The sequence below is a fragment of the Cucurbita moschata genome, unplaced genomic scaffold, assembly GCF_002738365.1.
Source record: "Cucurbita moschata cultivar Rifu unplaced genomic scaffold, Cmos_1.0 Cmo_Scf00007, whole genome shotgun sequence".
In the NCBI taxonomy this organism is placed as follows: Eukaryota; Viridiplantae; Streptophyta; class Magnoliopsida; order Cucurbitales; family Cucurbitaceae; genus Cucurbita; species Cucurbita moschata.
Genome location: NW_019268523.1, coordinates 1,915,374 through 1,942,985, shown reverse-complemented (window position 1 = coordinate 1,942,985; position 27,612 = coordinate 1,915,374). Strand labels below are relative to the sequence as shown.

The 27,612-nt window shown below is 36.2% G+C and overlaps 5 protein-coding genes across 8 annotated transcripts in view; 2 read left to right on the top strand and 3 right to left on the bottom strand.

Annotated features, from left to right (window-relative positions):
• The first annotated feature begins 41 nt into the window (after positions 1-41).
• LOC111445433 (psbP-like protein 1, chloroplastic) lies at positions 42-2,767 on the top strand. 2 transcript variants are annotated; one of them, XM_023083812.1, is made up of 8 exons: positions 42-248; positions 344-449; positions 751-831; positions 1,004-1,086; positions 1,174-1,296; positions 1,374-1,445; positions 2,139-2,235; positions 2,484-2,767. In XM_023083812.1, exons 1-8 carry the CDS (start codon positions 186-188, stop codon positions 2,585-2,587), a joined length of 729 nt encoding a protein of 242 aa, XP_022939580.1. In that variant the 5' UTR covers positions 42-185; the 3' UTR covers positions 2,588-2,767. The 2 variants fall into 2 exon arrangements, with proteins under 2 accessions (XP_022939580.1, XP_022939579.1); XM_023083811.1 differs by having other exon boundaries at positions 48-248; positions 344-480; positions 755-831.
• A 158-nt stretch (positions 2,768-2,925) lies between these two features.
• On the bottom strand, positions 2,926-5,358 carry LOC111445434 (60S ribosomal protein L23a). The gene is made up of 4 exons (XM_023083813.1): positions 5,247-5,358; positions 5,001-5,045; positions 3,460-3,823; positions 2,926-3,248 (listed from the first exon to the last, which is right to left on the bottom strand). The coding sequence occupies exons 2-4, from the start codon at positions 5,011-5,013 to the stop codon at positions 3,164-3,166; spliced, it is 462 nt and encodes a 153-aa protein (XP_022939581.1). The 5' UTR covers positions 5,014-5,045; positions 5,247-5,358; the 3' UTR covers positions 2,926-3,163.
• A 3,322-nt stretch (positions 5,359-8,680) lies between these two features.
• LOC111445011 (ABC transporter B family member 20) lies at positions 8,681-17,785 on the top strand. 2 transcript variants are annotated; one of them, XM_023083186.1, is made up of 11 exons: positions 8,681-9,465; positions 10,176-10,230; positions 10,329-10,504; positions 10,626-10,826; positions 12,330-12,589; positions 12,675-12,985; positions 13,108-13,328; positions 13,443-13,783; positions 14,409-15,202; positions 15,279-15,520; positions 16,016-17,785. In XM_023083186.1, the coding sequence occupies exons 1-11, from the start codon at positions 9,097-9,099 to the stop codon at positions 17,243-17,245; spliced, it is 4,200 nt and encodes a 1,399-aa protein (XP_022938954.1). In that variant the 5' UTR covers positions 8,681-9,096; the 3' UTR covers positions 17,246-17,785. The 2 variants fall into 2 exon arrangements, with proteins under 2 accessions (XP_022938954.1, XP_022938956.1); XM_023083188.1 differs by lacking the exon at positions 8,681-9,465 and adding an exon at positions 9,480-9,631 and having other exon boundaries at positions 16,016-17,779.
• Positions 17,786-19,815: 2,030 nt separating this feature from the next.
• On the bottom strand, positions 19,816-22,029 carry LOC111445442 (F-box protein At2g39490). The gene is made up of 3 exons (XM_023083831.1): positions 21,244-22,029; positions 20,221-20,379; positions 19,816-20,109 (listed from the first exon to the last, which is right to left on the bottom strand). Exons 1-3 carry the CDS (start codon positions 22,027-22,029, stop codon positions 19,816-19,818), a joined length of 1,239 nt encoding a protein of 412 aa, XP_022939599.1.
• A 1,955-nt stretch (positions 22,030-23,984) lies between these two features.
• LOC111444884 (WAT1-related protein At2g39510-like) overlaps positions 23,985-27,612 on the bottom strand; it is a 5,449-nt gene continuing 1,821 nt past the window's right edge. Inside the window, exons 3-9 of one of the 2 annotated variants that reach the window (XM_023082990.1) lie at positions 26,161-26,384; positions 26,027-26,089; positions 25,787-25,903; positions 25,457-25,697; positions 25,019-25,180; positions 24,785-24,936; positions 23,985-24,435 (exon numbers count right to left, since the gene is read on the bottom strand). In XM_023082990.1, coding sequence (XP_022938758.1) covers positions 24,228-24,435; positions 24,785-24,936; positions 25,019-25,180; positions 25,457-25,697; positions 25,787-25,903; positions 26,027-26,089; positions 26,161-26,354 — 1,137 coding nt within the window. In that variant the 5' untranslated portion in view covers positions 26,355-26,384 and the 3' untranslated portion in view covers positions 23,985-24,227. The remainder of the gene's footprint in view (positions 24,436-24,784; positions 24,937-25,018; positions 25,181-25,456; positions 25,698-25,786; positions 25,904-26,026; positions 26,090-26,160; positions 26,385-27,612) is intronic. The other variant, XM_023082991.1, reaches the window with a different exon arrangement.

Genomic DNA, 27,612 nt, shown 5'->3' with positions numbered 1-27,612 from the left:
ATAGTTTTGGGAGTGATATATAAATAAAAGAAGAGAAAAAGGCAGAAAAACGGGTGAGGGGCCGACGTAAGAAACGTGGCTGAGCGAAGGCGCGAACACAGCGGATAGGCAATCCAAGAACAGAACCAGAAGATAAGTTCATCTCACATTAACGAAGCACACGCTTCAGAAGCAAAGGATCTTCAATGGCGTCTCTGCATTGCTTACCCCCTGTCCAGAAGTCTCTCTTCATCAATTCTCTTTCTCAGGTTCACATTTCCTTCAAAATCAATCCAATTTTGGCTTCTGTTTTCTTCCTGTCATTCGTTCTGATTAACGATCAATTATCTTTTTTCGCTCGCAGAAACTCCATGGAAGATCTGTTTGCTGCAGAGCGGGGATTTCATTTCTTGTAAGGGCTGAGCGAGCACGCGGATCTTCAGTTAATGGCCATGCGTGCAGTTCCGAAGGTCAGTTTACCAAATTGAGATGGAAAATCAGGTTTCATATGAATTTGAGTACTGATTATACTGGAATTTAGCTTCACATTGCGAGTTAATTGAATGTGCTTGACATTCAGTGATTGTGTTATGAATCGAGATGATTTGGCGCAAGTAAATTGAGAGATTCGAAGGATTTACCGTGTACCGTTTCTTCAAACTCAAAAAGCATTTTCTGGCTTGTGTTTCCCGTGGATGATCTCACTTCATTCTTATCAGCTTTAGAAACAAATAATTTCATTATTCAATAGTTGCTCTGTTTTCTTGGCAGATAGACTTGGGAGACGCCAGCTGCTAGCCGGCAGTGCGTTTATTACTTGGATTTATCTTGCAGACATGAATTCCATGTCATGTAAGACTTATTTCTCCTCTTAGTTACTCATATCTTACGTTTCTCTTACATTTTGGTTGCTTCTATTGAAGAAGTTCAATTCTAAAATTAGTGCCTCAAGCGTACACTGTATTTCTTTCTTCCAAAATGGAGGATGATGATATCCTAAGGGTACCCGCTTGATATTGCTCAGTTGCTGCAGAAACAAAGAAAGGGTTCTTATCAGTTTCAGACAAGAAAGACGGCTACTCATTCGTCTACCCATTTGGGTGGCAGGTACTTTTGCACACACAATACACTTTAAATTTAACTACTTAGCACAAGAAGCACGTTTTAAAGCATTTTATTCACTCGAGTGAGCAGGAAGTAGTCATTGATGGTCAAGATAAGGTATTCAAAGATGTAATTGAACCATTAGAAAATGTCAGTGTCAATATGATTCCAACCAGCAAAGAAGATATTCGAGATTTTGGGTCCCCTCAACAGGTTAGCAATAAACTGTTCGAATAATGCATTAAGTTGGGAATTTTATCTTTAGGTAACTTCATTGTTTCATGATTCAGATTGCTGAAACTTTGATAAAGAAGGTTCTAGCTCCTTCTAATCAAAGAACAAAGTTAATCGAAGCATCAGAGGTTTGAATATCTATACTCTTGACTAAGATTTTATCATATTAGTTGCTGTCGAGTGAAATAAATAGTAGCTGTAAACTAACTTACCCGTTGGATCTGATCCACAAGCATCACTCACTCTACACAGAAGGTTCTTCGGTAAGTAAATCAATCATATAAAATGGAAATACACCCAAAAGTGCGACCAATTCATTTGTTCAATCTGTGATGTGAAGTCCATTGGCTCATCCCTTTAATCCAAGCTCATGGCTACAAATATTGACGATAGAACCCGTTCCAATGAGGTCGCTTGTCACTTCTTCTTGGCCATCTTCTCTTCACTTTGCTGTAGGATATATGCTCCAAATTTCATTTTGGCACAGTTGCTTCACATCAAGATAGCTCTCCTTGTGAAGTCTGGCCTTATAGAAAAAGAAATAGCAACCAATAAGCTACTTATACCTTGTTTTAATTAACGTTCAAAAGTTTGTCCATTCGAGAAAGTGTCCTAAGTTGTTCTAGTTTATGGGTTTGTGACGTCTCATATGACTTTTGATTCCCCTACAAGCTTTTGAAGGAGTTCATATTTGTTCGACTTGTCAAGTTTATATGACTATTGCTCTACAATTTTTCTAGCTTTACATGTTACCCTCCACAAAAAAAAAAAAAAGGTACATTTTCACCCCCTCTGTTATGTGTTGATGATGAATGGTGCAGCATGACATTGATGGGAAAGCGTACTACACATTTGAGTTTGTAGCTCAAGCTCCAAACTACACTCGCCATGCTCTCAGCACAATTGTTGTTGCCAACGGTATGAAACTTCGCTAGTCATATACTCTTGAACGAGAACATCTTTCTTGAAGTTTTTCTTGTTCATTCTATCCCCAGCAAATTATATATAGAAGAGCTTTATTTTTCATATAGAAGAGCTTTATTTTTCATCTTATTCAACAGTCGAACCATAACTAGATGATAATTTTGAACGATAGAAAGTAACTTCATTTTTAAAATCAACTTAGATTCCTAACAAAGCTCTTTTTTATCCTTTCAATGGCGCAGGGAAATTCTACACTTTGACAACCGGAGCAAATGAGAGGAGGTGGGAGAAAATGAAAGATAAATTGCGCACGGTCGTCGATTCCTTCACAATTTCAAAAGTTTGACGGGGCACCCATGTGAACACGTTTATCATTAATTTAGATTCTCTCAGGTTGTTTACAGCTTAAACTTCTGTAACTTACCCCCCTTTTGTTCATTAATTAAATTCATCAACATTCGAGCTTAGAGGAATTACAACACCTAGTACCGACAGTTTTACTTAAATTCCTGACAAATTTTGTGAAGGGGTTTTCATTCAAAATTAAGAAATTATACAAATCTTGCTATTGACAATGGCTCGTGACGGAATCAAACCAAAATATCAGAAGGAACTAAAATGTATGATTATGACTAGAAATCCAGAAAAGTTGGTAAAATCTTGGGTGGGAGAAGAAAGCAGGGATCATGAAAAACCAGTCTTCAGATTATATTGTTAGTGGAAATGAGGAAAATAGGTGAAGTAAAGAACTGCAGACTTCTATTACATTCAACCACAAACCCTACCATTCACAAGCCAACAAGCGTTGCAGCAGCTTGGTGAAAAAACAACTTACTGATTGCTAGAGAAAATGGAGGTCATTCCATAAATCAAAATTGTCACTGCGAAAGATATTCAATTTTCTCAAACAAAAACGAAAGCCTTAGATGATTCCAATCTTGTTTGCAACATCCAAAGCATCATAATCGGGAGTCAGCCTTACATATGCCTTCTTGGTTCCATCAGGCCTGCAATATTGGATAAAGCAAGCAACGTTGTCAGTGTGAACATTTTATGAAAATCATTGCAGCCATTAATTTCATTGATAAGTCGGCTCTAAGAATGATAACAAGAAACTTCCACAAGATGATGGATTATTTAAGATTGAGATCATATCCGGGAAGAACCCACCTCAATATTCTAAGAAGAAACCATAGGAATGTTTGATTAAGATTTTACCTGATCAACGTGTTCACTTTCTTGGTCTGGATGTCATACATCTTCTTCACGGCATCCTTGATCTTCTTCTTATCAGCACGAATGTCCACAATGAAAACCAAAGTATTATTGTCCTCGATCTTCTTCATTGCAGACTCAGTAGTCAAAGGGTATTTAAGAATCTGATACTGGTCCAACTTGTTCCTTGGAGTAGCACTAATTCGTGGATACTTCGGATTTCTTTCCTTCTTCAATGTCTTTGGACGGTGAAATGTGACAGACGTTCTGATTTTCTTCGCTTTCTTCTTAAATGTTGGACCCGATTTTACTGCCTTGGCAGTTTTCAAGGCTTGTGCCTTAGGGTCAGCCTTTTTGGTGAGGTCAGCTGAGGGGGAAAAGAAATATCAAGCCTGGCTCTTTTATTCACTCAAAACTAATCCTTCCTATATGTGTAAATTGTCAATGCTTATCTTCTATATATCCTACGAGCATTCTCACATAGTTTGTAAAAATGATATTCACACTAACAATAAACTTCTAATCACCATTTTTCTACTTTCGACAACGGTGAAAGAAAAAGTAGTGAAGCAATAAACTGTCAATGCTTATCTTCTATATATCCTACGAGCATTCTCACATAGTTTGTAAAAATGATATTCACACTAACAATAAACTTCTAATCACCATTTTTCTACTTTCGACAACGGTGAAAGAAAAAGTAGTGAAGCAATAAACTGTCAATGCTTATCTTCTATATATCCTACGAGCATTCTCACATAGTTTGTAAAAATGATATTCACACTAACAATAAACTTCTAATCACCATTTTTCTACTTTCGACAACGGTGAAAGAAAAAGTAGTGAAGCAATAAACTGTCAATGCTTATCTTCTATATATCCTACGAGCATTCTCACATAGTTTGTAAAAATGATATTCACACTAACAATAAACTTCTAATCACCATTTTTCTACTTTCGACAACGGTGAAAGAAAAAGTAGTGAAGCAATAAACTGTCAATGCTTATCTTCTATATATCCTTCCTATATGTGTAAAAGAAATATCAAGCCTGGCTCGTTTATTCACTCAAAACTAATCCTTCCTATATGTGTAAATTGTCAATGCTTATCTTCTATATATCCTACGAGCATTCTCACATAGTTTGTAAAAATGATATTCACACTAACAATAAACTTCTAATCACCATTTTTCTACTTTCGACAACGGTGAAAGAAAAAGTAGTGAAGCAGAGTGATTCAAGCAAATCTTTCGATCGTGCGATTCTATGAAGTTTGTAGCCCGCGGACTAAATTCTAAACAGGCTATTCAGATCTTGTCGTTTCAATTTTGCAATTATCTGCTTCTTTTAAATTCGAAGCTCAAATGTTTTCAACAACTGAGTCTAGAGATCCAAATCGCGTACAGAATAAATATCGAACGGCAGTCATGAGAAATGATGTAGCACTGAAAATAATTTGAATGTCCTATGCAACTATATATGCAAGAGATTTTTATAAAAACGAGTAATCGATAACTGTTCGATGTATAAATTGATAAACTAACCTTTCGGAGCCATTGCAAAGTCCTCTACCTAATCGCTACTCTGACCTGTTCGTGGTACAAAAAACGGACATAGATATCAACGAGTGGAGAAAACTAGCAACTAATTGCGAAGTGAAAAAGCGAGTAAATCTCATACGAATCGAACTAATGGCATCGAATGTAACCCCAACCCTAACCCTAGATACAGAAGAAGAAAAAACAAGCATCGATAGTTTGAGAGGAAGTGAAGCGAAAAAAAGATCTTACACGGACGAACAGCTGCAATCGGAAAGGCTAGGTTTCAGCAGGGGAGAAGACGATGTGCCTTATATATTAGGGTTTTGTAAATACACATCTACTCGCGCAAAACGTTAACCGGTGTGTACACTTTTTTCAATTTTAGTTATATTACTTTACTATTTAAATTGCTAAATTTAATATATATATATATATATATATTTTTTTTTTTTTAATTCAAAGATATTTTTGAAACATTATTGAAAATTTGATAGATATTTTCGAAATATTGAATTAAATTACTAATTATTATTTTTTAATTTAAAAATATTATTGAAACTTTTAAAGGAGAGATATTTTTGAAATAAAATATCAAATTTATGGGTATTTTTCAATTATCCTTGATTCATATAAATTTAAAGATTTTAAAATTAATCTTGTAATTAAAAAAAAAATAACAATCTTATTTACTATATATGAAAATTGTTGTGACTAATTCCAGTCGACAAGAATTACAAAAATTTTCTAGAAAAATAAGTTGATTCATAGAGAAAATCTCTTCGGTTCATCGAACCAATCGTTTGTTGACCTTTAGTTTTTCAGTCCCACTGTTTGGGAATCATCAGAGTCAGTACAATTCCATGCGTTGGTTTTGCGCATGGAGATTACATATGCATCGTCTAGCATGACTTGTCTTGCTTTCGCTAAGTCTGCCCTTCCGCCATGCATTCCTCGAGCCGATCCGTCAATGTTGTTCCATTGCAGCATCCTAGTACGATGTCGTCCTCGCCGGCCGGCTATTTGTATGTCGGTGCTCTGGTGAAGACATGGACGGCGAAGGTTAAGCAGATGACTTGGATTCACTGGATGGAACTCCCGTTTGTTTAGAACGTATAAATGGCGGGATTATTTACAGAGCGATCTCTTGTCCGGGATTACTATTGGCATCATGCTCGTTCTGCAGGTATTATCGCACTCTTTCACGAAGTTTGTTTCAGAAATGATTAGTGCTAGTTCGATTTTTTTTTTGTTTCCTTTAATCGTCGATGAAGGAAGTACAAGATGTTTGGATGTTGTTTGGTTATGGAACCGAGTGCTTTTGGTTTTGGAACCTGTACGTTGCATCCCAATTGGTTCAGTCCAAGGATTTTGATTTTTTTCTTAGTTTCATGAGTAATTAACGTCGATTCCGGTTCCTCGTTAGCTTATCCTGCTTATTTCTTAGTTTCATGAGAATCTTATTCTCGTTAGCTTGCAGTTGGTCTAGTAGCATTGGTTTCTCTACTGGTTTCTGATGTCTTGTGTGGAATTGTCAATTCATCCGAGGAATTATACATTGAACTTGTGATACTATTGCCACTCGTGGTTGGAATATTGGAATCCTCAATATGTAAAGTATTTCTTAAACTGGACGTAGAACAAAATTATTGGTTTCTATCCTATTTGGTGACCGTGATATACATCAAAGGAATGATCACGGATTTATAAAGAATACATCTCTATTGGTATGAAGCCTTTAGGGGAAGTTCAAAGCAAAGCCACGAGAGCTTATGCTCAAAGTGAACGATATCACACCATTGTGAAGAGTCGTGGTTCTACACATGGTATCAGAGTCGTACCCTTAACTTAGTCATCAATAGAATCCTCAAATGTCGAACAAAGAAGTTGGGACCCTCGAAAATGTAGTTAAAAGTGACTCGAGTGTCGAACAAAGGATGTACTTTATTCGAGAGATCCATAGGTCTCAGAGGAGGCTTTATGGTATACTTTATTCGGAGGGAGGATTGTTGAGAATTGTTGGGAAGGAGTCCCACATTGACTATTTTAGGAAATGATTATGAGTTTATAAGCTAGGAATATATCTCCATTGGTATGAGGCCTCTTGGGGAAGCCCAAAACAAAGCCAGAGAGCTTATGGTCAAAGTGGACAATATCATACCTTCGTGGAGATCTGTAATTCCTAATACTACCTTCAACCACCCAATACTAGAGCAATTTTAACACCTATAAACTGTGCTTACATTTTCAATCCAAATCGAGACGTTTAACATAACTAACAAACATAGTGGAGATTGAATAGTCCAAATTAGTCGGAAATAAAAAAAAGGCCCCAATTATACTTTTCATTTATTTTAAAATAACTAACAAACATGGCATATTCCCTCATATGCTAATTAATGTGAATTTATAATTTCGTGATTGTTGGAAGTAGAAGTAATCAACGGTTGAATTTGACTCCATCAGCTTCGATTCAAATAAATTTTATATTATATATATAGTTTTTATAATTATGTAATGTCTCTAATTTGTAGTTAAAAGTGATTGTTTGATTACATCTTTAATTTCACATAATTAATTAATTATTCTTAATTATGTTTTTCTTTTTCGTAATTTTAAATTATTTTTATTTTTATTTTTATAATAATGGAGATGTCCAAAATTCGAGACCTAATAGCTCTAACATTCTACGGCTAATATTCCAAACAAAATAAATATAACTTTTAAAATCGGTTTATTCATAACTCAAACTTCGTGTTTATATAACAATTTTATTAATTTAGTTGATAAATGACACGAAAATATGTAATTACAGGATAATTTATATACTCAATGAAAAAAAATATTAATTCTAGAAATAAAATTATGAACAAATTTCCATGATCATAAATCATTTTGTAATTGAGGTTCACAAAAGAGAAGAAGAAATTAAAAGGAATTAATGACATGTCTCTATCCATCTATCTTTAATTTTGATTAAAAAAAACCACTTTTTCTTTCGCTTTAAAATATTTATTTAATATATATTTTATTTTATTTAAAAGAATTAGGAAAATGGGGTCGAACCCACAAAGAAACCCAAAAAAGCAGAGCCATAATAGCACTCTAAAAAGTGCACATGATCGCTCAACAATAAAGACCAACACACAGAGAAAATGGTCTGTCATTCATTGAGAGAGAACACTTCAATTATGTCTCCCGCCCTCTCTTGCTAATCTCACCGCTACTTTCACCCAATTCTGCCACGTGTCATCATTACCTTATAAGTTTTTCATTTCCATTGACTTCTACATACCATATATACACTCTTGGTCACCCACATAAAATTTTAGCTTCATTGTATTGGTGACGTGAACAAGCAGTATGAACAGAATTTATACCCTAATTCAAACGATCGACCTTTTTTTTAAAATTATATTAATAATTAGGAAATTGCGTTTAAATGTTAAATATTTTTAATTTTTATATTAATTTTAGGATAGGATTTATTGGGATTAATTCAAAATTAGTTTGAATTATGAGATGGGTGAGTTGTCAAAGGCAGTAGCCGTACTCAAAATGTTGAAACGCATCGCCTGCATTTGACCGTTAAAAGAAGGGCAAAAGGGAAATAATATATATATATATATATATATATATATATATATATATATATAAATGTATATGATAATTTGTTTTATTTTTTGGGGTGATAGTTTGGGCGAGTCAAACATTTGCCGGGTGTCTCCGCCATTTTTGACTCACTCTCACGCAGCTGCAATAACCATTTGTTGGTTCTCTCTTTCGAGAAAGAAAGAGAAAAAGAAAAAAGAAAAAAGGAAAAAAAACTGAAAAAAGGAGACAAGAACACTTCCACAGAGGAGGAACGAAGGAAGGAGGAGGAGGAGGAGAAGAAGAAGGAGAAGAAGAAGGAGAAGAAGGGGAGAGGGTGATTCTGAAACCCTAGAAACAGGACAATTTTTTTGTATGTTTCTTTGGGTACAGGAAAGTTTCCACTAAAGTTAGCAGATCTGTGGCTAAATTTAGGGGGAATTAGGGTTTTTGTTTCTCTGTTTTGGGATTGACGGAGGGTGAGGTAGGGGATTAGGGTTTCTTCTTCAAGATGATGATCTCTAGGGGGTTGTTTGGGTGGTCTCCACCTCATATACAGCCCTTGACTCCTGTGTCTGAGGTATCGGAGCCGCCGGAGTCTCCGTCTCCGTACCTTGACCCTGGTAACGACCCTACCGGCGAGCGGCTTGAGGAGCCGGAGGAGATCGAGGAGCCTGAGGAGATTGAGCCGCCTCCTGCTGCTGTGCCGTTTTCGCGGCTGTTTGCATGTGCCGACCGGCTTGATTGGACTCTCATGGTCGTTGGATCGATTGCCGCTGCAGCTCACGGTACTGCTTTGGTCGTTTATCTCCACTACTTTGCTAAGATTGTCCATGTGCAGAGGATTCCTCAGCATGAGCAGTATCAGAGATTTAGGGAGGTCAGTAACTGATTATTGGAAACTCTCCTTCTGGGGATTTGTTGTATGCCTCTGGTGATCGCTGTGTTTGTTTATCAGGGAATTGCTAAAATTTAGTATTGAGTGCCGGAACTGGACTGTTACTGAGCTAATTTTCTTGGTCAAGGTGGCTGGGCTTAGAATATAGGTTCCGGAGTGATTCTCTTTTCTTTTGATTGGTTTTCTTTGGTAGTGGGACTAAGAGAATCTTTCATTTTGAAGCTTTATTCTTTTAATAGAAATATTAGTTTCCTTTTTTCTCGATATTCCATTTGCTTTTCTCATCACTCAATGTAACTAGTTGGTGGTCTGAATATTTGTGATAAATAAAATACTACTTGCAATCTTAAATCCTGATGTAGCTGTAAGTTTATGAACTCGTAACTCTGGTGCTTGGCTTCGAAAAGATATGGTGGATGTAGCTTGTGTTAGAAACATGCCTTTTGGTTGTATTCATACTCTATTTTTGTTAACCCAATTCCCTTTGGTGATTGGTTTCAGAATGGAGTACTGATTGGAGTGTAATTCTGTACATGGTTCATGCTTGTTTTGTTTTGAATTTTTCCCATCTGTGAAATTACGTACTTAAACACATTAATTCTTTCAATTATAATTCTGTATGCTCAGAAAATGCCCGCGTCATAATTAGTGAGAAATGCTAATTTTTTAGTTTGGACTTCGTTTCTTTGCAGCTTGCTTTAAGAGTCATTTATATTGCTATTGGTGTTTTCGTTGCTGGTTGGATTGGTAAGATCTAATATTATTGGATGTCAGTTTTATCTTAAATTCCTTTTTCATATTTAATTTGGTTTTATTGGCGATCAACTAACTTGTCCATGTGATAGAGGTTTCATGCTGGATTCTGACTGGTGAAAGGCAAACTGCTGTCATTCGATCCAGATATGTTCAAGTGCTACTTAATCAGGATATGAGTTTCTTTGATACATATGGCAACAATGGGGATATTGTGAGCCAAGTTTTGAGTGATGTGCTGCTCATTCAGTCTGCTCTCAGTGAAAAAGTATGTCCTGGACTCCCATTGGGGTTTGGGAATAAAATTCAATCTATGTTGTTTTGTTCTTCTTCTATGTAATCATTGGGATTTTTTCCGACTATCGCCGTAATTTGTGCACTCTTTTTAGGTTGGAAACTACATACACAACATGGCTACATTCTTCAGTGGCCTCATCATTGGATTCATCAACTGCTGGCAGATTGCTCTCATAACTTTGGCCACTGGTCCTTTCATAGTTGCTGCTGGAGGAATATCAAATATATTTCTTCACAGGCTTGCTGAAAATATTCAAGATGCATATGCTGAAGCTGCTAGCATTGCAGAGCAGGTGCATTATTTTTCCTTTCCTTGCTTCTTTCAGGGGACCATGGTCCCCACTCCCCCTACATCATCAGGAGACTTTTGGTATTTTTGCACTTCTAATATTGTTAAAGCACCTACCATTCTATCCTTCGCGTGTTAGTTTAGTGGATCCATATCACTGCGAAGTCATACCCACAGCTCTGCCTTTTATAATATGGATAGAAGGTAGTTGAAGTTTATTGATCTCGAGAATGGTTTTAATCGTGTTGTGTAGCTGGCAGAGTGTTTTGTAATTTTTCAACGGGATGTCGTATTCCTGGATTTCTCTTTGTACATGTTCCTTTTAGTATTTTTAGTAATAAGTACATGATTGGGGTGCTCAGTATATACCATATATCGAAGGAAGGAGAGGATCATTTTGGCATTATGGGAGGTTGGGAGGGAGGGAGAGAGGGGTTTGAGATGAGAGGAGAGGGAGAGGGAGAGAATACACAGGACACTGTCTTAGATTTTGATAGATGATACTAATTTATTTCAATGGCATATCTATTTGATTTAGAAATGAATCACTAAAATAATCTTATTTCATTTTTAATTTGAATTTCAGCTTTAAGTCTAAATATTTCCTGTGTGTGCAGAAATATACCAGCCTTTTGTATACCTAACTGAATCAAATTTTTTAAAATTGGATTTCAATTTTTTTTTTAAAAAAGAAAAGAAATTCACAATCAAATTAAGGGTGATTGAGGGAGGAGAAGGGGGAAAGAGGGTTTAGGGGGAGGGGGAAGTGGGGGCATAGTGGGAGATAGAGATGGAGATGTGAGGGAGGAATGAACGAAAGAGAGAGGTGTTGGGAAAGAGAGAACGACCAACGTTAGAAGGAGGGTGAGAAATATTATATTATTAGGAATAGGAAGAAAGCATATGCAAAAGTCGAAATGGAGGATGATGATGACTATCCATATCTTATAAGTGGCATAGATAAAAAAAGTGCTTTTGAATCAACTGATGCAAAAAACATCAACATGTTCATTTGCATTGCATACCCCAAAGCCTCGTTTTCCAGGCATATTAGTCTTAGATTACCCCCCCCAAACAAAAAAAACCAAGATTTTTCTAAAAATAAATACGACACACTTATTAGAGCCGACAATATGCTAAACAATTGGAAATATATCAAGTTAAATAATTTTACTCAAAGCTTTTGGCCATCTAGGAAATGGATAGTGGATGAAAAGGAGCTCTAGATTCTGTTTCACGGCTTCATGTGAGAACTCTACATCCTTCAGGACTGCAATAAAGCAAATAATTTTTCTTTGAGAGCATTTGTTTGAGTACGTATGTGTGTGAGATATAAACTAAAAAAAAAGATGTAAAGTTCATTTTGTATTCTGTGAAAGTATGAACCTTTTCTTCATGATTTCATGTAAATATTATGTATTGTGTAGGAATGGGAAATTATTGACTTGATCTATGGAAAATGTATGAGTTCCATTGTTTTGAAATGAATATTAAACTTAATATGCAGGCAGTCTCTTATGTCAGGACGCTGTATGCGTTCACTAACGAAACATTAGCCAAGTATTCTTATGCAACATCGTTACAAGCAACTCTTAGATATGGAATATTGATAAGCCTTGTGCAAGGTCTCGGGCTTGGATTCACTTATGGGCTTGCAATATGTTCCTGTGCTTTGCAACTTTGGGTTGGAAGGTTCTTGGTCACACATCACAAAGCTCATGGAGGAGAGATTATAACAGCACTATTTGCTGTAATTTTAAGTGGCCTGTGAGTGCGTTTTTCAATTTTTTTCTTCAAAGTTTAAACTTGTCTCTCCCTCCTACTTCTCCTTATATATATTATTTTTCTGTAGCGGGTTAAACCAAGCTGCTACGAACTTCTATTCATTTGACCAAGGACGAATAGCTGCTTATAGACTTTTTGAGATGATAAGTCGGTCGTCATCTTCAAGTAACCAGGATGGAGTCACCCCATCTTCCATTCAAGGAAATATTGAATTTCGTAATGTGTATTTTAGCTATCTATCTCGCCCTGAAATTCCTATTTTGAGTGGATTTTACCTCACTGTGCCTGCGAAAAAAGCTGTGGCACTCGTTGGGAGAAATGGATCTGGAAAAAGCAGTATAATCCCACTCATGGAGCGATTTTATGATCCCACGCTAGGTACAATTTTGTGTTCTTGCTTCTGTTGGTTCCTCACAATCCTTTCCTCGAGGGCTTTAATGAAAGTTCATCTCAAGATGTTTCCTATCTCCTCAAACTATCTGCCTATTTTTTTGCTGCAGGAGAAGTCCTTTTGGATGGAGAAAATATAAAGAACCTCAAGTTGGAGTGGCTAAGAAGTCAGATAGGATTAGTGACACAAGAACCTGCCTTGCTAAGTTTGAGTATACGAGATAATATTGCGTATGGGCGAAATGCTACTCTTGATCAAATTGAAGAAGCTGCTAAAATAGCTCATGCACATACGTTTATTAGCTCTCTTGAGAAAGGATATGACACACAGGTAAGCCAAAAGCCATGTGAAGATTATGGTTGAGTTCTTTCATTTATTGTTCAATGAGTTCCAACTTCCCCTTTTGTTTTTTATTTTTTATTTTTTAAAACTTTCATTCATCAGGTAGGTAGGGCTGGAATTGAGCTGATGGAGGAGCTGAAAATAAAACTCTCAATTGCAAGAGCGGTGCTTTTAAATCCATCTATTCTGCTGCTTGATGAGGTAACTGGTGGTCTTGATTTCGAGGCTGAAAAAACTGTGCAAGCTGCTCTTGATCTTCTCATGCTGGGACGTTCAACAATAATTATAGCTCGGCGGCTTAGTCTAATACGGAATGCAGATTACATTGCTGTTATGGAGGAGGGTCAACTTGTTGAAATGGGCACACACGATGAATTGTTGAGCCTTGATGGCCTTTACACAGAACTTCTTAAATGTGAAGAAGCTGCAAAGCTTCCCAGAAGGTATAATTAAGAGTCCTGCGTTGTTAATTTTCTATGTGGTGTATATTCTTTTGACATTCAGCTTGTTAGTTTCTGCTGTCAGAGATTTTTTCCTCTGGACAACTTCTGCAAATTTTTTTTTTATTGATGGCTCAACTGAAAAAAAATACCCACTTGAATGCATCCATTCTGGGTTTAAATCCCTTCCCTCACCTCGTATGGATTGAAAAAGAAATTTTAGCAGGTTTTCCCAAATTTCCATTGTATGAACAAGATTGTTAATTGTTGTTTGTTTCTTATTTTGATAGAAACCGAGCTTTTATGGAGTAGGAATGGAAGTATACAAAATAATATAAAAGGACATTCAAAAACATCTCCCATAAAACCAAGCCAAAATAAACCTAACTACATATCAGGAGATAATTGTAAATGGAGCTCTGCTGTTTTAAAATTCCAATTGGAGGCAATTTTTTAGATCTCTGTAGCTATGGTTGGATTTCTTATCTTTCCTTTTCATACTTCCACTTTCTTCTTGAACTCTGTTTTTTCTGGGGAAAAAGAAAATTGGAATTCATATTGTGTCTCTTGATAGTTGAAATTCTCGATTATTTTCCCTGAATAGCTTTTATATGATGACTTTATTCAGGATGCCAGTCAGAAACTACAAGGATACTTCAACTTTCCAAATTGAAAAGGATTCTTCTGCAAGTCACAGTGTCCAAGAACCATCATCCCCTAAAATGTTGAAGTCACCATCTTTACAAAGAATTCCTGGTGTTTATCGGCCAGTGGATGGTGTTTATAACAACTCTCATGAATCACCTAAAGTTCCAAGCCCCCCTCCTGAAAAGATGTTGGAAAATGGTCAAATCTTAGATTCTTCTGTTGACAAGGAACCATCAATTATGCGGCAGGATAGTTTTGAAATGAGACTCCCAGAGTTGCCCAAAATTGATGTTCAAGCTGCACATCGTCAAACATCAAATGGCTCAGACCCTGAGTCACCTATTTCGCCTCTCTTGACATCTGATCCCAAAAGTGAACGTTCCCATTCCCAGACTTTCAGTAGACTACACAGTCAATCCGATGACTTCCGAATGAAAGCAAAGGAAGAAAAGGATACAAAGCATAAAAAGTCACCATCCTTTTGGAGGCTTGCTGAGCTTAGTTTTGCAGAGTGGCTTTATGCCGTCTTAGGAAGTCTTGGTGCTGCTATCTTTGGATCTTTCAATCCCCTTCTCGCATATGTAATTGCTCTGATAATAACAGCATATTACAAAAGGGATGAAGGCCATAGCATACGGCAGGAAGTAGACAAATGGTGCTTGATCATTGCTTGCATGGGTTTTGTCACAGTTATTGCCAATTTTCTTCAACATTTTTACTTTGGCATAATGGGGGAGAAAATGACAGAGCGAGTTAGGAGAATGATGTTTTCAGGTGAATGTTTACTGTTTTATTTTATAATTTGTGTATAGTTTTTCCTACTTGGAATATAATTGTATATGCATTTCAGCAATGCTACGGAATGAAGTTGGATGGTTTGATGAAGAGGAGAACAGCGCAGACACTCTATCCATGCGTTTGGCAAATGATGCTACATTTGTACGAGCTACTTTTAGCAACCGACTTTCCATATTTATTCAAGATAGTGCTGCTGTTATTGTAGCACTTCTTATTGGGATGTTATTACAATGGCGATTGGCACTTGTGGCATTGGCAACGTTACCAGTGTTAACTGTTTCTGCCATTGCACAGGTTCGTATGCGTTGTTACTTTCTAGTTCAGTTTTTAGTTTTCCAAATTATCTTCCAAGGGCAATGCTAGCAAATACTAGCCAGACCTTTTAAGTCAACGCACGCACACTCAATCTGCCACCCATCTGTGCTAACAAATAAAAAGAAAGAACAAGTGAAGAAAGGGGAAATAGAACATTGGACAGTGGTTCAGTTTCTGCCCCGACGGATAACTAAACTTTGGGCAGGTTGAGAACTTTGGTTCCACGCATTAATATGTAGAGCCTTTAGACTCCACTTCTTTAGTTTAATATCCTTAGCTGGTATTAAAGGAGTTTAGTCCTCTAACGTCTTAAGATTTGTAGGTAAGTTGATTGGAAAATTTACACTTTTGGTCTTGAGGTTTTGAGTTTGGTAGCATTTTGGTCCATGAGCTTTTAAGCTTGAATAAAATGTGTACATTTTTCGATATAATCTCTCACACGTGTGGTGTATAAATTTTTGTGGAATACTGCAGAAGTTATGGCTTGCTGGATTTTCAAGGGGTATCCAGGAGATGCACCGGAAAGCATCTTTGGTTCTTGAAGATGCAGTTAGAAATATATACACCGTAGTAGCATTCTGTGCTGGAAACAAGGTTATGGAACTCTACAGATTGCAACTGAAGAAAATTTTTAAGCAGAGCTTCCTTCATGGGATGGCCATTGGTTTTGCATTTGGCTTTTCACAGTTTCTGCTTTTTGCTTGTAATGCCCTTCTTCTTTGGTACACTGCATTTGCTGTCAACAAAAGCTATATGGATCTGCCTTCTGCTCTTAAAGTGTACATGGTGTTCTCTTTTGCAACATTTGCTTTGGTGGAACCTTTCGGGTTGGCTCCATACATACTTAAACGGCGCAAGTCACTCATTTCAGTATTTGAGATCATAGACCGTGTACCGAAGATTGAACCCGATGATAATTCCGCATTGAAGCCTCCTAACGTCTATGGAAGTATTGAGCTGAAAAACATAGACTTTTGTTATCCTACTCGTCCTGAAGTTTTGGTATTGAGCAATTTCAGTCTTAAAGTCAATGGTGGGCAGACCGTGGCTGTGGTGGGTGTTTCTGGGTCAGGAAAGAGCACGATAATATCGTTGATCGAGAGGTTCTATGACCCCGTTGCTGGTCAAGTTTTGTTGGATGGTCGAGATTTGAAGAACTATAACTTGAGATGGTTGAGGAATCACTTAGGTCTTGTTCAGCAGGAACCTATAATCTTTTCAACAACCATAAGGGAAAACATTATATATGCAAGGCACAATGCTAGTGAAGCTGAAATGAAAGAGGCTGCTAGAATAGCAAATGCTCATCATTTCATTAGTAGCCTGCCTCATGGTTATGACACACATGTAGGAATGAGGGGTGTGGATCTAACCCCAGGGCAGAAACAGAGAATTGCAATTGCTCGGGTAGTATTGAAGAACGCACCGATCCTCTTGTTGGACGAGGCAAGTTCCTCAATTGAATCTGAGTCGAGTCGGGTCGTGCAAGAGGCTCTCGACACTTTGATCATGGGAAACAAAACAACCATCCTGATTGCCCATAGAGCTGCAATGATGAGACACGTCGACAATATCGTGGTACTAAATGGAGGCCGAATAGTGGAGGAAGGTACTCACGATTCCTTGGTAGCCAAGAACGGCCTATACGTCCGCTTGATGCAGCCACATTTCGGTAAGGGTTTGCGGCAACATCGACTTATTTAAGATACGGTTCAAGACATGTTAAGTTTTGGTCTCTGCCTTCATTAGCTTAGCTCCCTCTGGCCAGTTCGAGTTTCTGATAAAAAGAACTTCTTTCGTGGCTCACACATAGCTAGGGGTTTCGGGCTGGGGCAGAAACTCGAAAAGAGTTTACATGTCGAGGCAGCAGCACCGGTACGGTAGGGGAGGGTACAGAAGTAGGAGGTTTTTGGTGGAGTTTGACGGAGAGAGAGGCCTTCCCTTGAAGGCCAAATCCATATTCTTTAGGAGGCAAGCATCGATTCATTGGGTTTGTCTCTATGGTATATTGATTTGTTTATTGATGATGATTATTAGAATAGAGGGTGGGTTCAAATTTTAGGTGTGGTTTTCATTTTCTAAATTTTATTTTCCACTTCAAAAACTCCCTCTCTGTGTATGAATGATCGATCAAACTGTTAAGCATCTTGGGAAGTTAAAGAGAAAGGATACGTTTGTAACCTTTGTATATATGTCGTTACAATTAATCAATAGCTTTTCAATTTTGGTTGTGTTTAACCCAACAAATCCGTTTCCTTTTCACTTTATTCTCTTACAAGATTTTTCCTCAAGGAATTAGTTCTTCGAACAAAAGTTGGAGAAAATGGTATCTACGGAATCATTAGAACTGTAGGCTCGAACGAATGTAAGAGAAAAGGGTATCTACGGAATCATTAGAACTGCAGGCTCGAACGAATGTAGGAGAAAAGGGTATCTACGGAATCATTAGAACTGCAGGCTCGAACGAAAGTAGGATAAAAGGGTATCTACGGAATCATTAGAACTGCAGGCTCGAACTCGAACCATTAGAACTGCAGGCTCGAACTCGAACGAAAGTAAGATAAAAGGGTATCTACGGAATCATTAGAACTGTAGGCTTGAACGAAAATAGGATAAAAGGGTATCTACGAAATCATTAGAATTGTAGGCTCGGGATGCACTTAGCGACAGAAACAGAGATTTAAATTGAGTCACTTTTTATAAATATAGGGACGAAGGACTAAATTGCGCCTTTTGTAAGTACATTGACTAAAATGAACAAAAGTTAAAAACCGAAATAAATATTTTTAAAGTATGGTATCTACCAACCTATTAGAGAAATGACAATTTTGATACTTTGCAAGATACCAGCCTACATTAGCTATGGTTAATGATAATTGACATGTACTTCTTTCATTGAGATTTGAGCTTCAAATTTTCGGACTCCGTATTTGTTGTATTAAAAAAACATGGTCAATAAGTATAGTACTTAGTTTACCGTTAGCAATCAATGGCTTCAAAATGTGAGCTTACCGTTAGCAACAGTGTCTAACACATCTACTACACTAACAAGTACGAGAGAGTTCGAGTCTCTAACACGTGTCTAACACAAATAAGTTGAAGCGTGTTGCTAGTTAAATTGATTGCTTATTGATGTATAGGTTTATTTAGACAAATAAGTTGACCGACAGTGGATATACGACGCGGTCGAGGCTGATAATCACATCTCCGACCCCACACTCTTGCATAATTTGGATATAGCTGAGAGATTGAGCTGCAAATTTTGGAGTGATGGTTTGTTTGTCTTTTAAATTCTGGTGGTCAAATCAGGAATGATTTTTTTGGCTTAGTTTTTCTTGACTTATTCATACAGATTAGACTCTTTTTATTTATAATGTTAAGTGTTGATTCCTCCATTGAAGATTTTCATTAACAAAGAATCAGTCAAAGGTTTTATATTGATTATCAAAGAATAAGAACACAATTTTATACCAAAAAAAGGTACATCAGAGAGTGGTGGGAGCTGACCTTGTATTTTAAGGACTTTGCCTGATAGTGATTGATGCAATCTCTTATCTCTTTTAATATTGAACTTAGGAGGACTTTATTGGTTGAGCTGGGGACCCGTTCGATGTGACATTTTCGTTATCGTTGATGAAATTTCATCTCAATATGAACCCGCTTCGTTCAAATCTATAAGGTTTGTTCAAGTTACGTGGTCTTAGATCCTGTTTGGATCGACTTTTTAAGCTCTTGAAAGTCATTTGGCCTTCAAACTCGAGCTATTAGATTCGTTTGAGAGAGTTTCGAGCTTTCATGTGAGGGTCAAGTTTTAGGGTCTGTTTGGACCGACTTTTCAAGAGCTGAAGAACACATTTTTAAGCTCTTGAAAGTCATTTGGCCTTCAAACTCGAGCTTTTAGATCCGTTTGAGACGTCTAGTAGTTTGAGAGAATTCTGAGCTTTCATGTGAGGGTAAAGTTACGTAGTTTCAGGGTCTATTTGGACCGACTTTTCAAGAGCTGAAGAATACTTTTTCAAGCACGTTAAAGTCATTTGGCCTTCAAACTCGAGCTTTTAGATTCATTTGAGAGAGTTCTGAGCTTTCATGTGAGAGTCAAGTTACGTAGTTTTCGAGTCTGTTTGGACCGACTTTTCAACCGCTGATGAACACTTTTTTAACCACTTAGAAATTCATTTAACCTTCAAACTCGAGCTTTCAGACCCGTTTGAGACGTAAAGTAGTTCGAGTATTTACATATTATTGCAAACTCAATGACAGTAAAATTTTGGTAACTAAAGATTCATGTGAGGATGTTTAGGCCATATTTGTTGTTCATCATCCAGCTTAGAGGAAGAGTTTCCTCCATTTGATCCATGTTTCTCTGCTTTGGTGCTATGATCAATTGCTGAGATGAACACTGGACTCACACAAACCACCTCTTTTATCACCTTAATCAATGACATTTCTTCATTCTCATCCGTAAACCCCTTCAAACTTACAAGTTTTAGATGCTCCGATTTCGCTCGTCTCCATACGTTCTTCGAGTACATCGGCTTGCTCGGTGTGCTGTAGCTTTTAGGATCAATCTGCACAGAGTTTGCACAAAGTAGACCTTTTCATGGCTGCAGATTGAAACTCTTAACCCCAAATAATTGATTTTATCGTCAAGAAAGTTACGAGAAACGAACGAAACGAACCGTGACGAAGAGTCGCTCTAAGGCGGGACACATTTGGAGGAAGCTGAGCAATGCATTACTATTGTGTTCTTCATTTGAATAACCAATCCACCATAGTTCTTTAAGATGATAAAATATGAAGTTCCCTTGTAAAGAAGCTATTGAAGGCCAGATCAGTGCCTGCAACACAACAAATATTCATTGATTAGCCAAGGTTTTGTTGCGAGATCTCACATGGATTAGAGAAGAGAACGAAACATTTTTTATAAGAGTGTGAAAACCTCTTCTTAATAGACGTGTTTTGTAATTGTGAGGTTGACGGCAATACGTAACGGGTTCAAGCGGACAATATCTGTTAGTGGTGGGCTTGGACTGTTATAAATGGTATCAGATCTAAGACACCGAGCGGTGTGCCAACGAGAACACTGGCTTTCAAGGGGGGTGGATTTTGAGATCCCACATCGGTCGGAGAGGAGAACAAAATATTTTTTATAAGAGTGTAGAAATCTCTCTCTAGTAGACGCGTTTTAAAAACGTGACACTAACGACGACACGTAATTGGACAAAACAGACAATATTTGCTAGTGGTGGACTTGGACTGTTACAAATGGTATTAGAGTCAGACACAGGGTGGTGTGCCAGCGAGAACGTTAAACCCCCAAGGGAGGTGGATTGTGAGATTCTACATCGGTTGGAGAGGGAAACAAAGCATTCCTGATAAGGGTGTGAATATCTCTCCCTAGTAGACACATTTTAAAACCGTAAGACTGACGGCGATACGTAATGATCCAAAGCAACAATATCTGCTAATGGTGGATTTATGCTGTTATAAATAGTATTAGAACCAGCCACTGGACGGTGTGCCAGCAAGAACGCCAGACCTCCAAGGGAGGTGGATTGTGAGATCTCACATTGGTTGGAGAGAGAAACAAAACATTCCTTATAAGAGTGTGGAAACCTCTTCCTAATAGACACGTTTAAAATCCGTAAGACTAACGACCATACGTAACAAACAATATCTACTAGTGGTGAGCTTGGATTTACCTCGTAATTCCATCCGCACAGTGTAAGAGTAGCAGCATTTTTTATGGTCAAGAGGCATGGATCAAACTCACTAATCTTCAAATTATTGCATCCAAGGCCTTGTCTAAAATCAAGCATAGCGTCCTGCAAGTTAAAATGACTCTCGAGACGAATCCTCGGAAGTCGTCCTCGAAACCGAAAGGATCGAAGATTCGAACATCTAATATGTAAAAATCTCAAGTCCAAGCAATCCAAAACAGTCAGCCTCGAAAGTTTCGGACTCGAACCAACGCAAAGCGAACGGAATCCACAACACCGATCGATCCTCAAACTCTCAAGAACCCGAATACTCGAAACGAGGGAGGAAACAGCCTGATTTGTAAGGCAACTCACAGATTTAAGACACAAAGATTTGATATTAAAAGCAAATGGAGATGGATTATGAGTATCAAACTTGAGTTCCCAATCAAACTGCCATGGAAACACAGAGCTTCCAGCAGAGAAATCCAAGTGAAGCTTATCATCAGCAGCAATGGAAGCTAAAAGGAGACCATCTTTGCCAAAGTGATATTGAAGCCTTCTTGGATGCTTAATGGGAAGCTGATTGAAGTGATTGAAAAACGAAGCAACTTCTTGAGCAACATCGTCAATGGCTCCGAACCGCACCAGAGCTGAATTCCAAAGCCTTCGCCATCGGGAAGAAAGCAGGCTCGTTTCAACGGCTGATTCAAAGGGAAGAAGGGATAGTATGAGTCTAAGCATTTCATCTGGTAAGAAACTGATCAAATCGTCCCCGTTTCGAGCCATTTTCAACGCAAAAAAAAAGTTTTTTTTTTCAAATTGTTTTGAACTCTGAAAAACATGAGAAGGGTGATTTGTTGTTTATGAACATTTCATAGTGAACGAATCATTTGCTTGTGGATCTCGTAGATAGAGACACCAACTGTTTGGAATATAATGTTTTTTTTTTTTAATAAAAATAAAAATGATTTTTCTACACGCAATTTTTAAAAAATTAATATTTTATTTAAAAATGAGAAGTATTGAAAAATTTTAATTTAAGTATTTTTTTAATGAAAAGATAGATTGTTTACTTTAAAAAATTAAAATATTTAAGTGGTTAGAAATAAAAATATATAATTATAGTAGATAGAATAACTCTTAAATAAATTTGTTATTTAAAATAATTTAATTAAGAGTTATTAATTTTTTATTGACTTTAACCGCACCCATTTTGGGCCGTTTTAATAGGGAGATCATGGTAAATGGGCTTTCAGCCCATTGGTCGAATTGATTGGGCCCGGCCTTTAATGGAGGAATTAAAAGAAGCGTCGAACTACAAACGCGTACCTGGACCTAGCCCATCTTCTCAAGCGGCCCACTATACTTCAAGGCCCAGCCCATAAGCATCGACATGAAGCAGTTCATCCTATTTCGTCCCTGCCCTAGGAGCCCGCGGGCAGGATTTCTTTTCTCTTCTATTTCTAGAAGATTTATTTAAATATTAACGTCCTTGCAAATTTCAAAATATTAAAATGCTATATATATATATATATATATATATATATTGTATTTTACAAAAATAAATATATATATATTTGTAAAATATATCTTTAGATGAAATGATGACACATGCATCAGTTTCCAACGTGATCCAATAAGGCAAGATGGCCAAACTATCCCACAACATGGGAATACCTCACGATGCATAGGTCGTATTGTTAGGAATCGAGTTAGCGATGAGATGTGATGTTGCTAATGAGAGATCTTGGTCTATCGTAGAAATAAGGTCGAACTAGATGACTTGACCGATAGTAGAGGTAAAATCAAAGTTGATGATTTAGATTAACGAAGAGTCCGCTAAAGTCATATACCACTATGCTAAGGATTATTAAAAAATTGAATAAATTATGTTTTAAAAAATGTGGCCACCATGCATCCCAAAGGTGTGGACAAAATTATTTCAAGTACGTTTGGATGGAATTTTCAAGTTTTTTTTTTAAATATTTAAAAACACTTTTGAAAGCATTTACATATTTCATTTGTTATATTAAAATAAATACATTAGTTAAATAAAGATTATTTATAGAAACAAAAATGTTGATGATCAATAAAATACATATTGGCAGACACGAATATATGAAAATATATGGATAAATATATTAATTATAATGTATAATTGTTGAACTAAAAAAACAGGTTGAATTTTATAAATTAGAAAAAAAAAATTAAACCATGAGTTTTAGATTTATGTTTAATAGATTTATAAATTTTAATAATTATTTAATAAGGTTTTAAAATTTTAAATTTACTAATGGTATCTATCTCATACTTCCATTTCCATTTAGATTTTGTGAAATGTGGCATCCATATCATATTTCCATGAAGGAAGAGGAGACAGCCACAGCCACTGCTAAATTTCTCATCCATTTTCATGCTCTTAATTTATTATTAATATTTATGCTAGAAAATATTAATATAAACATTGCATAATAATTATTAATACATATCTTTTATTGCTTAAAAACCCAAATTTATGATATGTATTTGATAAAAAATAAAAATGTAATTTGATGCATAAGATAAAAATTCTTATAAATTAAGAGATCATTATTATTATACAAAACTTTTTCTATAATAATTATGAAGAAAAAAAATTGATATTTTCTTTTTGGATAGAAAGATCTTCTAAATTTATTTATAATGTTCATATTAATTTTTTTTTTAATGGCTTTAAAATGATTTGATCCAAGAAACCGATCTAATAGACAAGAATTATACACTTTATTTATTTATTTTTTTGGTCCATTTCGTCCTTACACTAATAGAATCAGTTGAACTATCGAAATCTAGCTGATGTGACATGCACGGGATATAAACTATGAAATTTGAAACTTTTAAAAGTGTAGAGACGAAATAACCCTCTTGTACGGTTGCGATTGTCCTTCTAATATAATTCAATTGTTTCACCTTTGGAAGGACAGCATTGGAATTCAAGCAGCGGATCAGTTGCTTACTGTTGTTGGGGCAGCAGCTTTGAGATGTTGTTGATCTAAGGGCTTTGGCTGCTGCTGGTTTGTGGTAGTTGAGTCTTGGAGTGAAGTTGGCAATTCATCAGTATTGTTATTCCCCACTTTGAATGGAACTTTATCTTTGCTCTTGCCCCACAAAACCAAGTATAGGCCTATAATTATCACAACTGCTCCAATAACCCTGAAAAAATGACATTTCTAAGCATTTTTTTTCGGGAGAGCACCATTTTCGAGTAAGTACTTAAAAAGTCATTTCAAAAAAGTAGAAAGACAGAACAATACGTACTCTTAAGAATAAACTTCTAATATTTTTGGTTGCGAGGCGTTAAAGCGCAGACACAATAATACCACCAAATTAGCACTAAAAGAACTTCGGTTGAGTGCTTGAAAGAAGTCATTTATAATGAAAGTTAAACCCACTAAAGAACTTTAAAAATAATAATTAAAAAAAAAAAAAAAAGACCAAAAAGGTAGAAGAAATATGTCACGTTAAAAAGCAAGGAGGAAGTCGTAGTCCCGATGTAGATTACCTTCCTAAGCGCAGCCTCTCGGCGAATATGAAAGAACTAATCACAGCAACTACGACCATGCTGAGAGGATTGAATGCAGTAACAAATACAGGTCCTTTTAATTTCACCACCACTCCTTGGATATAGTACGCAATTCCAGAAGATATTATTCCCTGTGAATAACAGAACTTAAATTTAGTCATTTTAAATGGGGAAATTTAACTCTGTTCTTTTTTTGGGAGAATGAAAGCTTACACCATAGAGGGCAGCTAAGAGTATGGAGTCTGCATGTAAAGCCCATGCAGCTGGATTGTTCCATTCAAATGCTAACGCTAAAATAGTACTTTCCACTGCTCCAGCCAAGCATATGAAAGTTGTTAGTGTGAACTCAGCTGGGTATGACCTTATTGTATGTGCCTGTAAGAACCAATGAATATTGAGTTTTTCATTATAAAAGACTATCTCTAAACTTCAAACATACATCCCTTCATTCAAAAATTATTTATATGTATATTATATTTGCTCTTTTATAAACGTTTCAAAACTAGAAGTAAAAATTCATTATAATGTTGGATGAAAATTGAGACCGGAAATGGTGTTGCAGTTGCAACTTAGAACCAGTCGTACCATTCCGTTTGAAACTTTTAAAAGGACAGTGATACTTAACAATTGGCAAACTAAAGGGGTTTTTACCAGAAGGATGGTGAAGGCAGAGGAGCAGATACTTGAGATGGAGATAACAATGGCAGCCTTAACAGGTTCTTGCTTGTTTCCAAGGCTTGAATAAGAGTGAGGGTTGGAGTTCTCTTTGGTCCAAGGTAAACTCAACAAGGGTCCTTTTATAAGAGTCATCATCATTGCTCCTCCTACTGTAACTAAAGTCCCTAAAATCTTTGCCTGGCTTCTTAATCTTCTAATATTCACCTTCTCCATTCTTCAAGGCAATAAACAAAGACCATCATTATGATCATGGACAATATAAGAGAGCTGTATTTGAGTTTGTGCATAAATAAGCATACATACTTGCAAATCCAAGCCATTATAAATGCAAAAGCCGGAAGAATATTGCACATGGCTGTTGCAAAAGTTGCAGTTGTGTATTTAGTACCAGCGTAAATCAAGCTCTGGGCTATTACAGGCCTGTAAGAGATAACTTTACGTTAATTTCAAACTGTACTGATATGCATCCTCGAACAATGTAACTAACGATTTTATCCCGTTGAATATCTATAAACAATCAAAAGGTGGTGGTCGAGTTCTTACTCGAGTAAGCCGAGTAGAAGAATCTTGGCGAAGATGGGGAGAGTCATCTTCGGTCTCACTTTCCTGCCATGGAAATGGGTCAGTGATAAACAAAAAAAAAATAAAGATTAGAGAAAAAGAAATTGATTAACAACCTATCCAAGACGAAAGCAAAAGGAGCAACAACAATGGCACCGATAGAGTAACGATAAACAATGGTAACAAGTTGGTTCATTCCTTGGTTTAGAGCAGCCTTAGAAATAATTGACATTCCTGCAGAACCAAATCTTAATGCTATTGCTCCCAAGTATGGCTTTGCCTTCTCAAACATTTGACCTGCCTGCTTCATCTCTCTCTAAAAGTTTTTGTCAAGTAGATTCTTCACAACAAAAGCAGAAGTTTCAGCATGCTTTTATAATGCTTTTGTATGCTAAATTTCATCATAAAACCATACGTTATTTATTTATTTATTTACTTGCTGTCATAACAAGGACTCGGAGGTTTGATCCCTTATATTAGAGGCACCGTGCCCGCCCCAAAGCCTAGACCCGAGAGACACGTCATCGAACATAAAAAATTATCTAGGAATAACTTTTTGTTTTGAGGGTTTTTTTTTTAGAAAAGAAAAATACAAATTACATCATAGATATCCTCCTATATAAAGCATTTATTCTGAGGCATGATTATCAGTTAAATAAACAAGAGAATCAAAATGAAATTTGTCAATAATATTAATTGAAAAAAAGTTTATATCATGATCATGTGTGTATTAAAATTACTTTTGGATTTGACGTTGAAGGGGTAAACATTGTATGGGATAGAAGGTGAATATGTTCTTGAGAATCATGTCTAATCCAAGTATTGAAGTGTTGGCTAATGGCAAAAGAGATGAATTTGATGCCCTGTTAAAGAGCAGCTATGACAAGAAGTTGCAATAAAAAAAACATAATATTATTTTGGTTTTTAAAACAAAATTAAAATTTGATGTTCATTTATATTGAATTCATTTTCAAAAAAAAAAAAAAAAAAAAAAAAATTGTGATAAAAAGAACAAACGAGACAAACGTATATTTCATTTGAAAATTAAAAATGGAATAAAATAAGAATATGTACTCTATTGGTAAAGTGGGAATAGTTGAGATAAATGTGACATAAAGTTGAAGAACACTAAACAAAAATTAAAATAAAAAGATAATTATTTTTTAGAATATCAAATTAGACTGAGGTGGTGGAAGACTTTAAACCTATAGTCTCTTATCAAAAATATTTTAAGAGAGAATTTATATTTATTTCACTAAAATAACATCATCTTAACAATCAAACAAATGACCTAATTGAAGAATGTTTGGGATTATTTTAAATTAGAATATGTTCCATAATTCTTTTTCTAAAAGGTCCTTCATATACCTATATATATCCAAAGATAATCCTACAGTATTTGAGATGTGATAATTTAATATCCTATGGGCCAAAATACTTTAACTTCACTCCTAAAGTAATGATCCTCAAGATTGAAACAGACCCATTAAATTAACTCCCCGGTAAATTGTTACCTTCTTTCTCATATTCATTCTGCCAAAATGAAAAAAAAAAAAAAAAAAAAAAAA